Source organism: Protopterus annectens, chromosome 6.part0 (genome assembly GCF_019279795.1).
Source record: "Protopterus annectens isolate FY-2018-M chromosome 6.part0, PAN1.0, whole genome shotgun sequence".
Taxonomy (NCBI): Eukaryota; Metazoa; Chordata; order Ceratodontiformes; family Protopteridae; genus Protopterus; species Protopterus annectens.
This window is the reverse complement of record NC_056737.1, coordinates 1126423087-1126440352: the sequence shown is the minus strand read 5'-3', so window position 1 is coordinate 1126440352 and position 17266 is coordinate 1126423087. Positions and strand designations below refer to the sequence as shown.

Sequence of the window (17266 nt, the reverse complement as noted above, 5' to 3'; positions counted from 1 at the left end):
ACATCCAGGCATGTCACCTGATGGCTATGCCCAAGTCTGCCACCCATGAGATACCTTCTGCAGTGTGGGATATCAGCCTTATGGATGTGCTAGATATGGACTGAGGAGTAGCCAGTTGTGAAGAAATCTTGTTCTGGTCCTCCACAGACATGGACCCAGAAAGAGATTTGGAGAGCTCTTTTGCCAAATTTCTTTTCAACCTTGTAAAGTGAGCCAAACAATTTAGTGACCAGAGGGCAAAGGTCGCTGAAGAATACATGCACTTTCCAAATCTGCTGAAAGTCCTAGACTCCATTAAGGGGATGGACAGATGAGCTCTGCTCACGGATCTCTTTCTTTCTTAGTGACTGCTGCCACAGCCATGGCATCTGCTGGGACCCCCTTTCTCCAGTGTGCTCTGTCCTCTGAGGGGGCTAAAACTCAATCTGGGTGTTTGGGGATAGGCTCCACAGTATCTATTTCCTTTCCTGCATGACTTGAGACAAAGTCTATCAGCTTATCAGCCTGGGGGAGGGGTAACCCAAGACACAGTCAAGTCAGACCCAAAAGCCTCCAGGAACACTGACTCCTCTTGGGAAAGGGAGGTCAGAAGACCATATACCTTTCTAGTTTAAAAGTTACACAATTTCTGCAAAGGAGACATCCTCAAGTGGACATGTGGGGGACCCTCCCCCTTCATCAAAATCAGTCTCCTCAGTGAAAGATTCCTGAGAGGAATCTACCTTTAGCAAGTTCTCTTCCTAGTGACCTCATCAGTGGGGTGTTCTGGTGAGGTAGCAGTAGTGAAAGGGGATTCATGAGGGACTGACTGGAAACTTGAATGGGTTGTCTGTCCCGTGGGGATAAAAGTGAGAGGCTCAGGACTGAGATCCAAATGAGGCAAGGATGTCTTCTCTCTAGGCAAAGAAAAGGCCCTCTAAGGCAAATGGCCTAGGAGAAACAGAAGCTGGCATCACCAGGGCTGAAGTTCCCTGTGCCGATAAGTCCTAAATTCACCCCTCCACCCCCAGGTCCCCCCTCCGGAGGATGGAAATGGACCAGAGTTGTCTGGAACCAAAGCACCTAGAGGCAAGGATGGCTCTGATAACTTCAAAGTCAACCCCAATCCCCAGGAGCCAGCATTTTGGTTCCAAGAGTCCTCCTGCTCCAAATGGATCAGGGTCGGATTATTCAGGGATGTGGATGGAGTTGAAGAATGACCTGTCTTCAGATTTGACGAGAACACCCTTAAGAATCTCGGATACAAGCACTCCAAAACCATGGGACAGATCAGAGGAGGAGATATTAACTGACAGTCACTGGAGGGTAGGCTCACAGGTCCAATGGGAGACAGAGCTGGGATTACACACCATCTGGATCTGAGCTCTGAGGAACTTCCTCACCATCCCATCCACCTCTGCTTCAGACAAGTTCCTGGAGGACCTAAGGAAGGAGCTTGCAGACTGTGGTCAGGAGTGCTTTCTCAGAGTCTCCTGGAGAAAGGGTGAAGGAAGCCAAAGAGATATTGGCTCTGGCAAGTATCATGGTGACCGGATCTGAGGAGACGTAGGCTAGGAGGATGTAGGATCTGAGGAAGTTGAATCTGACTTTTTTGAAAGTTTTGAAGGAGGCTAAGTGGTCAGAGCTGAAGTAGGGGAATGGTCCAGAGACCTTTTTCTGGAGTCCTTATCCTTCGAAGCTGATTCAGACTTCATTTTTTGGACCTCTCAGATGGGATTGAGGGTCAGAAGCTATAGAACAGGAAGTAGAAGGAAGAAGACCCTTCAACATCAGTTTGTTTGGCCACAAAGAGCTCTAGAATTAAACCCTGCCCAGATAGTGCAGTCAGTATCTAAATGGGCCACACCCAAGCAGTAAACACAGTACATTTGGAACCCTGCACAGATAGTGCAGTCAGTATCTAAATGGGTCATGCCCAAGCAGTAAACACAGTCCATTTGGGCATCAGAACTGGGAATCTTATGTACACAGGAAGTGCACTTTTTAAAGCCAGTCAGCTTATCTGCCATGATTATCAAAAAATAGTTATATAGAAAAGGAGAATTTTTTTAACAGGAGAAAAGAGGTACCAACAAGGAATACCCTCCAAGGCGGTAGCATTATTGGGGATAGAAAGAAAGGCAAGAGCATCAACAATGTTACTTAAGAGAGTACTCAAGAAACTACTGTGTAGGAAATAAAAAGACTTCCTGATGGAGATGCCAGCGCACTTCTATGGGCTAGGCTTGTAAAGGCTCCAGGGCCATTAGCCTAGTACACACCTATGAGAGAACCTGAGAACTAGAAGGTAAGGGAGGATGGGTAAAAGCAAAAGTAAGAAAGGTAAGAATAATCCAATAAAAAACTTGCAACCCCGAAAAAACAACATCTGACTGCTCAAGAGAATCGGATCTGCAATTGAGCAATATGGTAACAAACAGGATCTGAGGTATGTTAAGTTAGCAGGGTATTATGGGTAAAGGGAGGAGCATTAGGATTACCACCTGTCCCACTTTGCGAGGGACAGTCCCTCTTTAGGCAGTTGTGTCCTGACCAAAAATATTAAAAATGGTAAATGTCCTGAGATTGTAGGACATAATTATTTCCCATATTCCATGTAATAGTTGCATAAAATATTTATTTCTGTATGTAAAATACCTAAATGTTACAAGAAACATAATAAGCAACTAAATTGCTACAAGAATAAGCTTTCATTTAGGCAGAAAAGTAAAATTCTATCCTTTGTACTGACTGTGGGTATGTGTTGGCCTGTAAAATCTGATGTGTGTCCCGAAAATGTCCCACTTTGGCCATTTGAAAAGGTAGCAACCCTAAGGAGCATGAGAGCTGGATCCATGAATCTGAAAAAAGTGGGAAGCCAAATCTAAGATCGGATCAGAGACCCATCAATTAAGGAATGAATGCAAATGACAACATCAGATACATACATTACATAACTTGTTCAGTTATTGCCTTCTGGTAAACCTCAGTCCTCCTCCTCCTCCTGTACATTATTCAGCACATGTTATTACCCAAAATTCCATTTATTTTTAAGTAATTTTTGCTTCTCTTTTTTAAAAATTCCACTCCAAGTTATTTTATGATATTAAATACTTCAAAATACAGTTGGTTTAAGAGACTGATTTCCATTTTCTAGTAACTGTTTGTTGGCAGAAAAAAGCCCTAACTCTATGTCAGAATCCTCCTACATATTTTCTTTATTGACATATTTGTCTTCTGGTATGGATTTCTGCTCTACATGATAGAAATCTTGCAATAAACTCCAGGCTAAGGTAAGAGAATCATCCTTGTGAACAGACAATATGTCTTTAGATGAGCAATGTGTAACAAATTGTTTCTTTTTTCTGGGGACATTCCTGGAAAGACACCAACTGAGAGATGGCATTTCATTTTGGCAAGAGGTCTCTTTCTGTCCCCCTGAGAAAAACCTGCCAGAGGAATTCCCAGAACCAAAGAAGATGGTTCGCCCATGCCTAGACTGGACACTGGAACAGCCATGGCTAACTCCCAGCCATGGTGGTGGAAGGAATTACACCAGAGGAAAATCGACCAGAGGAAAATGGAGAAATCAGTGAGTGGTCTGAAGAACAGCTGGCCACTGCAGACACCCACTGAACTTTGATGGTACAAAAACTGTAACCTTAATCAAACATGAGCAAGAAATGACAGTACGCCTTGAACTTGAGGCAGTGGAAGAGTCTGCTCCTTGACAAGGTGCCCAAATGGAGAAATGCTTCAATTTATTATGGTACATGTTTTGCACAGACTCCTTCTGAGATGTACAAATGTTGCAAACAGCTTCAGTAGACAACAAAGGATCACTGTCCATTACCAGATATAGAAGAACTAAATAGTCAACTTCAGGGTATGTAGACCTGGGTGAAGGATGAGAAATAAGATCCTTTTTGAGATCCAGAAGTCATGGAGGCTCCCTGATGTGAGGCTTAGCAGGGGAAACCAAATATACCTGGGCTGCTATGGAGCAATGAGGATCTTGGTGGCTTTGCATTTTGCACTTTCTGTAGAAACCTTGATATGACAGTAAGGGGAGGGAAGGTGTAGAGGAGCCTGGTGAGCTAACGCCATGGTGACTGTCCCTTTGAAGGAAGTGGGACAAAAACACTACTGCACTTTGTATTGGTCAGGGATGCAAAAAAAAAAAGTTGCAGTAGGTCTGGACCCAGCAGTCAAAAATCTGCTGTGCAACCACTGGATTTAGAGATCACTCACGAGGCAAAAGAAATTATCTGCTGAGACTGTTGGCAAGGCAGTGGATCCTCCTGAGAATATTTTTTGCTTTCAGAAAGTACTACAAACCAATCACCTACTGCCATACTCTCACACTCTCAGTATAAGGGCAAGGTATCTGGTTCCTATTTGCTTCCTGCCATACCAAATGATGGTCATGTTATCAGTTTGGATATAAATTACCCCTGCTGTTAAGAAGTCCTGTAGTCCTTTCAATAAAAGGAGAAATGCCATCATCTCCAACATACTGATGTGATGGTTGTCCTTTTGTTGACTCTAAATACCTTGTACCATCCTCCACTGAACATGCCCCCCACCCCAGATAAGAGGCATCAGTGGTTAGCAATCCTATTGGAGACAGCATAACAAAGGGTCTCCCTGAAAGAATGAAGGTGGAAGTTAGCCAAGAATGAAATGAAATTTCACAGAGGGGTGATTATTATTGGAGCAGTAGGAAGGCCAGACAGGTGGAAGAATTATGCTCTGAGTAACCACTGAAGAATTCTAATGTGAAATAATTCAAATTTCAACATGAGAACTGAAGATGCTAAGAAACCAAGGACTTGAAGAACTAGGATCACAGGTGGGGTTTTGAGTTGAAAAAGTGTATTGAGTTACATAAGACTTGACTTCTGTCCGAAGGAAAGGATACTCTGCACCTTGTTGTATCCAGGTGCATCATGTGAACTGAATCACTTGAGTTGGTTGAAGATTTTTTATTGTTTACATAAGTGTCCATGGACAGACACAGCTGCAGCAAGTAATATCTGGCTTTGAGCAAATATTCTCTCATTGTGGCTGCACTGAGCCAGTTGTCTAGATATGGAAATGGACAAATCCCTTTGAGTTGCAGATGGGCTGTGTCCACTGTCATGTACATGAACACTGGCAGGCTGTGGTGAGACCAAAGGGCAAGGCCCTGAACTGAAAGTGACTGGCCTCTAGAAGGAAACACAAATATCTCCTGTAAACTTTGACTACCTTGATATGAAGGTAAGCATCTTGAAGATTTAAACAGTACGTCCAATTGCCTGCCTGAAGAAAATGCATAATTGTTTGCACTGTGACTATTCTGAATGGAGTAGGTGTTTAGGTCATTGACATTTAATACTGGTTTGAGGTCCTTGTGTTTCTTTGAGATGAAAAAGAATCTTAAATAGAATCGTGACTATCTGATCTATTGGGATCTCCTTGATGGCTTTTTTTTTTTTCAGAGAAGACAACATTTCTCTTTTGTATACATTTGTTGATAAAGTAGGAAGTGTGGAAGTGACTGACAAGGTAGAGGTGATGGAAAAGAAAAGGGAATTGAATAACTTCAGGATATTATCCCTTTTACCCAATGCATGAGAGTAGAAGGGATAAATGACCCCTGAATGCCTCCTCAGGGGAGCCCTTCATGGATGGTTATGCTACCTGTAGCAGAAGTGATCACAATATCCCTGGTTCTGCAGACCACCTCAACCTCTGGTCTGTGTCCAATAAAAGGGTTGCCTTTATCACAACCACCCCTTTCAAAAAGTGGAATCATAAGGTTTATGCTGATTTTTTACTAAACCATAGAGACTTGAACCACTTTTGGTTCCTGCTGTGACAGTTTTGCAGAGTCTCAAACCTGACCCCCACAGCAGATAAAGTCTATGAATCCTGATCACACTTCTGCATCTTCTTTTTGACATAAGGGCCAAATAGGGATGATCCATCACAAGGGGAATTAGTAAAGGATGCTTTAAAGTTGTCACCAAATTTACAAAGACTAAGCAAGGTATGATGCCTCATAGTAATGCCTGAGCCTGTGACATGGAATGCTCCACTGGCTGCATTGTGCATGAACCACATGAAGAGGCTTCTGATGTTCAATATAGTGTCCAGTGTGGTTTCTAACTCTTTCCTAGCAGCTTCCTCAAAGATGCTAAAGCTTGTTCTGTTAGTGTCCTTCTGAAAGCAATTCATGAGGGTGGCATAGTTCAAGGTCCTGAGAGGGAAGTTGCTGGATGGATATCCCCACTTCCACATCCAATCCAAAGCCCTAGACACTTTGATGGGTGGATGAACAGTGGCTGTATCTTCTTTTCAGCACTTTCTTTGTTACAGAAGCCACGATAATAGAGTCCTCCCACGGATTCTTGGACCGGTACTGTCCTGGGGGTGGGGGTCTGAGTATTTTGTCTGGTTTGCCGGGAATGGATTCTGATGAGTTCAGATCCTGCCATGCACTCCAAATCAATAATGTGATCGGCAGGAGGCACCATCCAAGAAGTACAGGGTGCCAAGCAATAGGCCTCAGAAATTAACTCTTCATCCTGACAGGGTGGCTGTGTTGGCCATGATGCTCTCTGTTGCATTAATTTCAGGATCTCACCAAATGTGATGTCTTATGGAGAGGACTGGGGGAACTCTCTGAATCATCCAAATCAGTATCTAATGTGACTAACTCCACAGAGGAGTCAATACTCTTACTGCATGTCATCTTTTTGAGACTGTCGGGTGGGGGTGAGTCTGATCCCTCAGAAGACTCTGACTGCAGCTGTGCAGATTTTTTGAGATCACTTCCTTGGCTCTAATCCTGGGATGCCTGTAGTGGCTGAGACACATAAGACCGGAAGTCCTGGGATGGAGAAAATACCGAAGTAGCCTGCAAATATATTCTCCGAGGAGAAGCTATAATCCTTCTCATAACCTTGAAAGCTGATCCCACATCTGCTGGATCAGGCTCCATCAAATATCTGTGCCATTCTTTGTGATGAAGAAGTGGGTGGCAACAACATAAGCAACCACAAGATGAACATAATGGAAGGCCTCAAACAGCGAATCAGTGCTAACACCTCAAAGGCTGAAATCTCATTCACTGAAAAGGATGCCAAAAGAGACGATGCTGAAGTCTTGGCATCAAATCATTGGTCCTGAGACCCACAATGCTCTGAAGACCTCACTGATGAGTGTGTGCCAGATCCAAAATTCCTAGCACTGAAGCTGAAGGACCAGTCAGACATAAGGAAGCAAGATACAAAGTATGTGTCAGCTCCAGAGATACCTTTGCAAAAGTATGGACAGGTGAAGGAGCTAATAAGGAGGAATAAGAGCTGGTCAGCTCACCCTACAAGAGGGCCAGGCATTTTGATCTGGGCCTTCAAGAAGACCCTCATGATGTCCTCCCAATACACATTTGAAGTGCTCCAGAAGGATTTGAAAGAGCATGATGATGACACAGAAGGCGGCTAGGAAGGAAAGTGAGAGAGTTTCCTCTCAGAAGAAGTCCTACTCCTTAAACATTTCAGCGACCTTCTGGAGTCACTTGTGGTTCCAAAACCATCAAAGCCAAAGCAGAAGGTTTAGTTGGGACAGAAGACGAGGCCGACTCCAATCTAGGTACCTATGGATCTGATAGAGCCAATGCTTCATTGGTCTTCCTTTGTATTTCTTCATTCCCTTATTCCTAGTTTTGTCATTGTCCTTATCTCCATCTTTACCTTCATCTTTATCTCTTTCTTTCTTTCTCATTTTCTTTCCTAGGTTTATCTACCTCAGGATGAGGAGGGAGTAAACCCTTCAAAATCAACTTGTTTTCTTGGTCGGACAAGGGAGGAGGACCGAAGGTCTTACAAATGGAGAGATCATTCAATAAATGTCCCACATCCAAGCACAGAATACACAGCTCGTGTGAACTGAGGAGAAATTTTATGTATTTACAGAAGTTCTTTTTATCCATCAAAAAGGAAAGCTTAAACAAGTAGAACACTAAGAAAAAAACAGAACAGTATCAAAATATATTCTCTTCTTTCACTCAAGTGCTCACACACACACACACACACACACACACACACACACACACACACACACACACACACACACACACACAAATCATCCATACACCTGTTTTAACAGACCAGATACAGCATCTGAAAGTCATACACTTAGTATCAAGTCAAGTGAAAGAAGGTTGAAAATACACTAAAAAAGGAGTTCAAATATTACCACTAATGAATAATACAAAGATTAAGTAAAATTATGCCAAAATATTCTAGAAATTAGAAGGTAGAGCACTTGGTTTTACATAGTGAGACATGATCACAAAAGCAGCAAATGAGATCTGAGTTAACTAGTGGCACGGGTGCATTGTGGGAAGGAAAAATTAAAGGAGCTCAGGGGTGGAGCATTAGTTTTGCCAGTTTGAACCCAACAGGTGGTTTATTCACCCATCAGTCAGATAGGATGGATGGGACAAACAGGATCCTGTCTGTAAAGGAAACAAAGATTGGCATTCCAAAAAGATCACAAAAGGAACTGGTTACAGCACAATTACTGGTAAAATGTTGACAGACTCAACAAGGAAAGTGTTCTATACTGATTTGTTTTCAACATGCAACACTTGTTAGGCAGTGCTGTATTTATTTGAATGGTGGCCGTGGAGGATTAAGTTGCATGGCTTACTCAGTTGGGTAGCACAGGATGACAGGGCTGTCTAAATTTGTGGGATGCGGTTTGTTTGCCATTCATTAATGTAAAGGCTAAGCTATACTGCCACTACCAAAGAATCATGAAAAACAACAAGGCCGTCAGAAGTATGCTGTTTGTGTTTTAGTCTACATTGCAAGTTCTTCTTACACAGCAATAAAACATAGAGGTACAATATCAAAAAGAAGGAGTGATATGTCTGACAAAGTGACCTGCAAGTAGACATATTTGATTATCTGACTGTTAAAGCAGTGTAACAAGGTATCCCAAGTGACAGCAAGATACTGGGTTACAAAACAATGGGCATTACATCTTTAAATCAGGAAGAGAGCTTAGTATGTTAACTGTGAGGTCTCCTCTCCTATTTGGACTAATGAAGCCATCCCAGAAAATGCCAAGTAAATATCACATAGTCTGCTTGAAAAATCTTGTAAGGACACACACAAAGACATCTGGTTAAAAAAATAAATAAATAAATAAATAAGAAAAAAATTGGCATAATTACATCACTGGAAAATCTCTCACATCCAGGCTAATCTCAAAATGAGTCTTTTTCAGAAAAAAACATAGCACGTAGACATGCTAAAAAGGTAGAAAAGTCATATTTGGGAAGATCACAGATACGTTTTAATAGAAAAAAATATGAGAGCTCTTTAAATCTTCCAGCAGAATTACTACACTGCTCTTCAAGTTGAGAACCTCCAAGGAAATAAAAAAAATGTGTCATTACTACAGTAAGAGAAAACAGGAATGTTAGATGTGATATTTGATCTTTACCTGCATTTCTGTTTTCTGTATTTTTAAAACAGAGACCTACATAATAAGACAATATTGACTTTGTCTTTGTCAGTCTTTTCAAACAATACTGCTTCTGAAAAATAATGAAACAACATTGAGTTTTTACCTCTGTCAATCTTGCAGACAACAATACTGTGCTGCTGAAAATATGTTTTTTGTGATACTGATAATATTTCCCATGAACCTTCTAGGTTTAATCCAGCCAGAAAATCATTGTCGGTCGTAACAGGTCTTCCATTTTTCCAGTTTGAATACTGAACATATGTTCCATCATGCCACTTGAACTTCTCTTCTGTAGGAACACAAAATTAGTTGAAGTTTCCACTTTACAAATGTAATACATTCCTGCAAAGTTGATGAAAGCACGTATTACTTTAATGTTGCTCTTCATTCTTATGACATGTACTGCTCTCTACTGACCTAGTATCAAAACTAAACTAATACAATAGAATTCATTTTCACATGTTAGTTTTAAGATGTATTTGATGTGGAATAGTGCAGAAGCAGGATACCCTTATCTGAGGTACATCTCCCTTATGGCCACTCAGTCAAAAAATATTAATGATTGCATCACAGTCTTCTGTCATATCAACCAAATGTAATCTCAAAACCTGTTTACCTTTAGTGTCTAGAAGGGACAGAAAATTAAACAAGAGGTGTGGGCTCAAAGTATATGTCTTACACAGTTAAACACTTGAGAACATAGCTGTATGAGGTGCTCACCATAAAAACACGTCCTTATCCCATTAGTAGATCTGTGAGGGGAGCTTCACCAGTGAAATTGGATATCTTTGTTTACTCTCTCAAGTGCACTTACTCTGAAGTTGCCATGATTGGGGTGTGCACCATTAGTTGGTACATCCTGTGAACTATGTACTGCAGAAGGTCACTTCACCTCAACCACTATGCTAACACATTCCTATAAATCAAAGCACAACTTCATTGTATCATGATGAAAATAAATATATATGTCTGAAGTACAGGGAACTCCAAAATCAGTCACAAACCACAGGAGATGACTACACACAGAGGGATAAAGAGAGGGTAATCGGTAACCATATGGAAGTTGTCTTCAAAGATTATCTGATACTGTAAAAATCCCTTTTTATTTCTCATAATAGGGACCTTCTTGGGGAGTCTATGACTGAGAAGGATCCCAAGCAGTATAAAATTTCTAGCGAGACACCAGCCAGAAAAGGGCCAAAATGAAGGCTCAGAAGGCAAAATATTGAAGCACCATTGCTTGGTAAAGGTATGAACTACTGTACAAAGGGTCAAAGTGCAAAAACCTGCAAGAGGGACATTCTTGAAGCAAGCAATGGAAGCAGCCACACTTCTGGCACAGTGGCCTTTCAAAACAGCATTTTGCAATTGTCACGTCACTGGTTGATGGTAAAAGATAACACAGCAAACCACATGGAAGGAGTTTGCAAAGCAATTCCCATCTCTTCTCTCACAAGCAAAGATGATGAAAGGCTTTTTAGTCTTCCTGAATTTGAGCATTCACTTCAGGTAAACCTGAGATGATGGCACGCACCCCACTTTCTCCTCTAGTTTCTTTACCTGCAAAGAGAAGTAGGAGATAAATGGACTGATTCAAGGAACATTCTACTATTATTTTTCTCAGAAATGATGGGTACCTAATCCTTGAGAAAGACTTCATAAAGTTCCCTATAATATAATGGTCTGACAGTCTAACATCCCATGAAAAGAAGTGAAGCCCAACTCAAAGAATATCTTCCAGGAGATGAACTTCAACACCATCAAATCAACAGGCTTGAGTGGTTAACTGACAGACACATAAATCATGAAATTCAAGTTCTAAAGAGGTGAAAAGTTCTTCACAGAAGGAAGGACATGCAGAACACCCTTAAAAATGCAAGCACACATAGTATTGGGCTACAGTCTGGGTCTGTATTAAAAGACTGAAAAATCAAAACCGCGAACGCCTAAACAGCAAAAGAAACTGAACCTCGAACCCCTCACTAAATATATATTCCAACTCCAAGATCGCACTACAGTGAGGAAAGGGCAAATATTCCAATCTTCACTGTACCAAGATCTGACAAACAGCACTTCGAGGTTCCATTTTTTTCACTCTTTAGATGTTCGCAGTTCTGCTCTTTCGGTCTTGTAACATAGACCCCTACAGTCCTACCCTCCATAGGTTAATTTTAGGTAGAAACAGCCAACATATGAATCTTGGTCATTGGAGTAAATAAGGTCCAAATCATACAGGTTCCTGAAACAAGGCATATGCAACTGCATGCTGACCAAATAGGGTGGCACAGTACACTGCTCTACACATAGGGAGAACTTCCTCTACTTTGTGGTGTTTGATTCTAGATGGGAGGCTTCCTTGTGGCTTTTCTCTCTTCTCAAACACCATAGTTTTGGTGGGATCAAGGGTTCAAGGGCAACACGAAGACATACTTTAGGGTGAAGGAGGTTACTACTTCAACCACTGAGAAACTACAGCAAATTGTTCTGTGATGGCTTTCTGTACTGTCAGGGACCTAACAGGTGAATCCACATTCTTAGCCATCAATACATAATGAAAGTAGGCTTTGTTTTTGTTTTACTGAATGCTGGGATTAAATGTGATATTTTTGCTGTACTGTCATCTCTCTAACTGCTGAATGTGTTATGTTCAGTTTCCTTTAACCATTATATTTCCCCTTAATTTAACTCTTTTTTTCAGTTGTGCTGTATTGTTCTGTTTCTTTTTATGCATTTTGTAACCAATGTTGTTGCTGAAAATAGAAATAGAGTGGCCCAGTTTATGTGCCTAAGAAAACAAACAAGCAAACAGATTAAGTGCAGAGTCAGACGGAAATGCCACAAATACATAGAGGAATCTCCCCTATAGTAGGAGGTTAAATGCACCCACTTACTACTCTTCCATGACCTACCAAACTCTAAGCAGCAAGCAGGTTGATATCCAGAGCATCCAACTCTCAGAAAACCCTTACCAGACAGGACTCTTGAATCCTTAGCTCCAGGAATGGACTGGAGGAGTTACCATTGAAGCCTCCAGCACATTCATCTGCGCTGGGATGTCAAGAGCTGGACTGCAATGCCCTGATTATGACTCACTGGCAAAACAAGTACTGCCTCTCTCCAGAGACTGTATAAGTATTCATCTTATTTGTTCAGGTAGCAACATGGTTGATGTTGATTGTCAGAGTGAATCAGGACAGGCTTCAGACTCAGCTACTCCTTAGTGCCTTCATGGAAAGAAGAGCTTGACAAAGGTCCTTAGTGGGATCACCTGAGGTTAGTCTTCAAGGTCGAGGGACACAAGGAGTTCATTCTCCAACAAGATATTCACCATCATGGTTAATACCTTGTTAAACACTCTGGGTGCAGAAAAAAAGACCAAATGGTAACATTTTACACTGAAACAGGGACTATCTGGATTAGGGATGCCAGATGATATTCCAGATGGATCCCATCATGCCTAGTGACACCATCCTGCACCTTGTAACAGCAGAAGCATGGAACGTCCTGGACAGGCATTATCCAAAATTTAACACCAAGATTGTGTTCTTTTAAATTACTGAGGTCCAGCATGGGACTGAAGTTTTCTGCTCTCTTTAGAAACAACAAGATTTGGAAAAAAGAACATTATGCCTTGTTCCAAAGGAAGGACAGGCTTCATCCCCCACCCAAGGGGTTCAGTATCGGTCTATCTAATGAATTCTATGGAGGAGGCTTGGTGTGCCAGAAGAACCATTTCTGGAGAAGAACATAAGGGCTTTAAGGCATATCCATGCATAATTACACTGAGTCCACTGTTCTTCAGTGATGACTCTTCAAGCCAGGATTGTCTCAGAGAACCCTGAAAAGGACACCCTTAGACTATACTCAGAATTGTGGCAGCTGAACCAGAGTAGCTGCCTCCTTGAAAGACTGACTGTCTACTGTTTCACAGTCCTCTTCAGACAGTAAGGGGGCTTCTACTTCCTTGTAGTGGTATGGCATGGAAGAAGATGCAAGCATACCACTTATGCCCCTTGTTCAAATGTAAATAGTTATCACATTTAGAATACTATTCCTTCACTAAAGTCTTAGAAAAAAGGCCTTCTCTAAAGTAGCTCCAGCTACATGGAATTCCAGGTAACAATGTAACAATATCATAAACTCAACTGATTGGAATGTTTGAGTTCTTACACTTGTTCAAAGGTATATATTTTATTAAACAAACTATGTACATATAAAGCTGTAAATGTTTAATGCCTGTGTCTTGGGATCCTATCCTGTAGAACTGTGCTGTTAAAAATCTACCTATATTTTTCTAATTTCATAAAGTGATTAACTACATTATCTTACATTCTATAGCAGAAACTTTTAAAGGTGCATAGTGAATTCAACCATTTTCATGGTTGTATTACATATACAAAGCTATACAGTTTTAAGGCATGTTCATGCATAATTACACCAACAGTCCACTTAACAGAGTTTTTGTCCCATAGTAACAGACAAGGATTTTCATAACTGACCAAATTAATTACTTATGTGTGATATCGAGCATTGTTCCAATTATTGTACAGCTTTATTTACTATACTTTTGTTTCTGTTAATTATAAATGTTGTGACAGCCTAAAGGGTCCAGTTTACAGCTGAAACGAGTTTGTGTGTGGGTGTGGACCAGCCCACCAACCCAGTTAAAGTAAATACATTAGTAATGGCCTGCTTCCTGTTCTGGGGGTTATTAACCAGATCCTGGGAGCGCTGGCTAAAGAAGACTTCAGGCATCCAGAATGGTCTACCGGGTATCTTCCTGGGAAAGAAGAGCCTCAGTCATGCCACTCTGTGCCTGTTGTTACTTTTTTATTCTTATACATCCTTTGTTGAACAGGTTAGTCCCACCAGGCACGTAGCTGCTTTTCATGGAAGACCCAAAGTGGTGTTTATACAGCTAGGGGAAATTTGGTCAGAATACCAGAATATTTCCCCTACTCTTTGTGATGAGTGCAATGGATTTTTTACATCCACCTGAGCTACCATCTACTCAAACAGATGGGACCTCGGTTTAATGTCTCATCTGAAGGATGGCACACGCAGGAGTGCAGCACCTCCTAATGCTGCACTGCAGTGAAAACAATTAATCCAATAATCTGGAGTGGAAAAAGAACTCAAAGCCTTCTGATCTTCTAGCACCAAAGGTGAGTGTGTTACCTGCTGAGCCACTGACATTCATTGTAGAGTTGTCAGTACAATCAAAGACACATGGCAGATCATCATGGAAACATGAAAAGGGTACTGCCCATCTTGGCCTTCAGCCTATACTCAAGGAGGTCTGAAATCTTTTCCAGCACTAGATCCACTAGGGAGGAATCTGGACAGGTAAGGCACATAGCTGAGAGATATAAAATACAGTGTGGCAACACTCTCTTGCCCTCTCTGTCCAAATTTCTATCTCTAGTCAGATGCCAAGATACCAAGATTATATGATCTCTGGGACCTATCTTGGACTGAAGGGATAACATTATAGTTCACTCTTGGATGCCTGTTTAGGGATCTTGCTCCACTCATCTGGGGATCTCTAGAGGAACTATGCCTTATTTGGAGCCAAATTAGTCATATCCAAATGTTTCTAGGTTGCACATAAGGTACTCCTGATCATCGGCTTCACAAGATGATAATCCCAGCCTTCTTATTCTTCTCAAGATATTCATCCAGTGGTTTCTGTGGAAAGCAACAGTTGCCATAGGCCAGATCAAGGTAGATGTCATTAGCCTGAGGTTTTCTACAAATAAGTCATTCAGTGATGTCTGCAGGGTGGAGACCTCAATATCACTATCTGCTTCAGAGATAAGGGCTTTTGGGTCCTCTGAGTCCTCCTATGGATTAGAAGGAAAAAAGCCTTCTTACTCCACTTTAGCATATGCGTGCTCAGATAAAGCTAGTGTGTATCATATTAAGTATGAGATGAATACATGCTGAGTTCCAGGTAACAGGCTACTGGTATATAAGGATATACAGACCGAGGGCAGCATACGAACATGAGAGGCCTGCACTAATCCCTGTTAACATCAAGCCATATATTTTAAGGAACAGACACTGGAAGCATGACCACAAGTCCTGGCACAGGAAAACTGAGTGGAATCTCATTATTCTAGGCCACTGAACCTGCTGGACTCAAAACGAAGCCTGGAGAAGGAATTTGATCATGGGTGCTACCAAGAATGTTGACTAAGGAACCTGTGGGAGTAGATTAGTCATTAGCATATTCAATAAGGAGAAACTGGTGCATCTTACTCCTAAGGATGAACACCCCCAAGACAGTTACCAGAGATGCACCTAATGTAGTATCTTCATAGCTTACTGGCATAACAAGACAAGCATGCATGGCAGCTCCTCCTATTCAAGATCATGATAAATAAAGATCATTAAGCCTGTCTCAGAGATGCGTTTACTTCCAGAAGGCAGTGACTCATGTCTACCTCCTCCATTCCCTTTGTCTTCTGATGACTATACCGCCAGTCTCCAAAACTGGATATGGACAAACACTGTCAAGTTCCCATAAATGACATACACCAGGAGCTTCTCCCTCCTAGATGTTTGGCTGACTGGGTTGAAACCTTGGCATCCATGAAAGTGTTTCTCTTTGTATTCATCTCACAAGTAGGTCATGATCTGATGTCCACAAACAGGTAGCATAACATAAAGCACAGGAACTTTTTCATAACAAACAACTAGATGGAAAGTCAAATTGAAAAGGTGGAAAAAAATAACTGGTGGACTCACACTTAGGCATGCCCTTCTGCTGCAGAGCAAGATATCAAGATGCCTGATGGCAAAAAAGCAAGTATATCCCACTCAAAAGAGATTCAGGGCTAAATAAACAAAGGAAGGAAGAATGGAAGCATATTCTATTCAGAAACTCAGATAGGAGGCTCCTTGATAATAGCACAACTAATGTTTAAAAGAGGGGAAGAGCAGACAGACAAGCTTGTACATCAGTGTGAAAACTTCACTGATGCCATTCAGTTTTTGACTTATTTCTATGGCCGTGCATACCACCTCCTGGCATAAAATAATATTTTCTCTTTCTGATAGTCTTAGTTGGCATGAACCCCTGTGTGATACCAGTGCACTGGTCCAGTAATCAAGGAGCCTCAATACTCCTGAGGGACGTGCACATTGGGAGGATAACAGGTACACAACACAGTAAAGTACAATTTCCCTTAAGAGCACACAGAGATCACAGTCAGTCTGGTGCTGGTTTCTCCCTCTCTCTCCAGATCCCCAATAAGACTCCCCACTGGCACAGCTATAGGGTTAAGATCTCAGCAGAGTGGTCAAGCCAAATCTTCCAGCAGCCTCTCTGCCCCAAGTAGCTCTCACACACACACACACACACACACACACACACACACACACACACACACACACACACACACACACACACACACACACAGATTTGATTTATCTACATACTCATACAACTCCTAGGGAAGTCTGGCACAGGTTCACTAGCTATGCCCCCTTCTGTCCAGACTATAAGGTATACCAGCTGCCACCAACCTCTCCTATCCGTTACTATAAAGGCCCTTACCAAAGGGTGCCCAATTTTACTGTGTAATGTTACTATTATCCAAATGGTAAGTGTGTCCAAGACTAAGGCTATACAAGAGTGGCCTGTACAGTGTTATCAAATACATGCAAGTACTCCAAGAGCTTAAATATCTTTACACAAAACAGCCACAATTAATAGTTTTAAATATATTTAATAATAAATAATAAAAGCACAAGACAA

General features: G+C 41.5%; 1 protein-coding gene across 1 annotated transcript in view; it reads right to left on the bottom strand.

The window, feature by feature from the left end:
* The window catches only part of LY75 (lymphocyte antigen 75), a 3856564-nt gene that overhangs the window by 483311 nt on the left and 3355987 nt on the right, over window positions 1-17266 (bottom strand). Inside the window, exon 29 of the mRNA XM_044074746.1 lies at window positions 9608-9793. Within this exon, the coding sequence (XP_043930681.1) occupies window positions 9608-9793 (186 nt within the window). The remainder of the gene's footprint in view (window positions 1-9607; window positions 9794-17266) is intronic.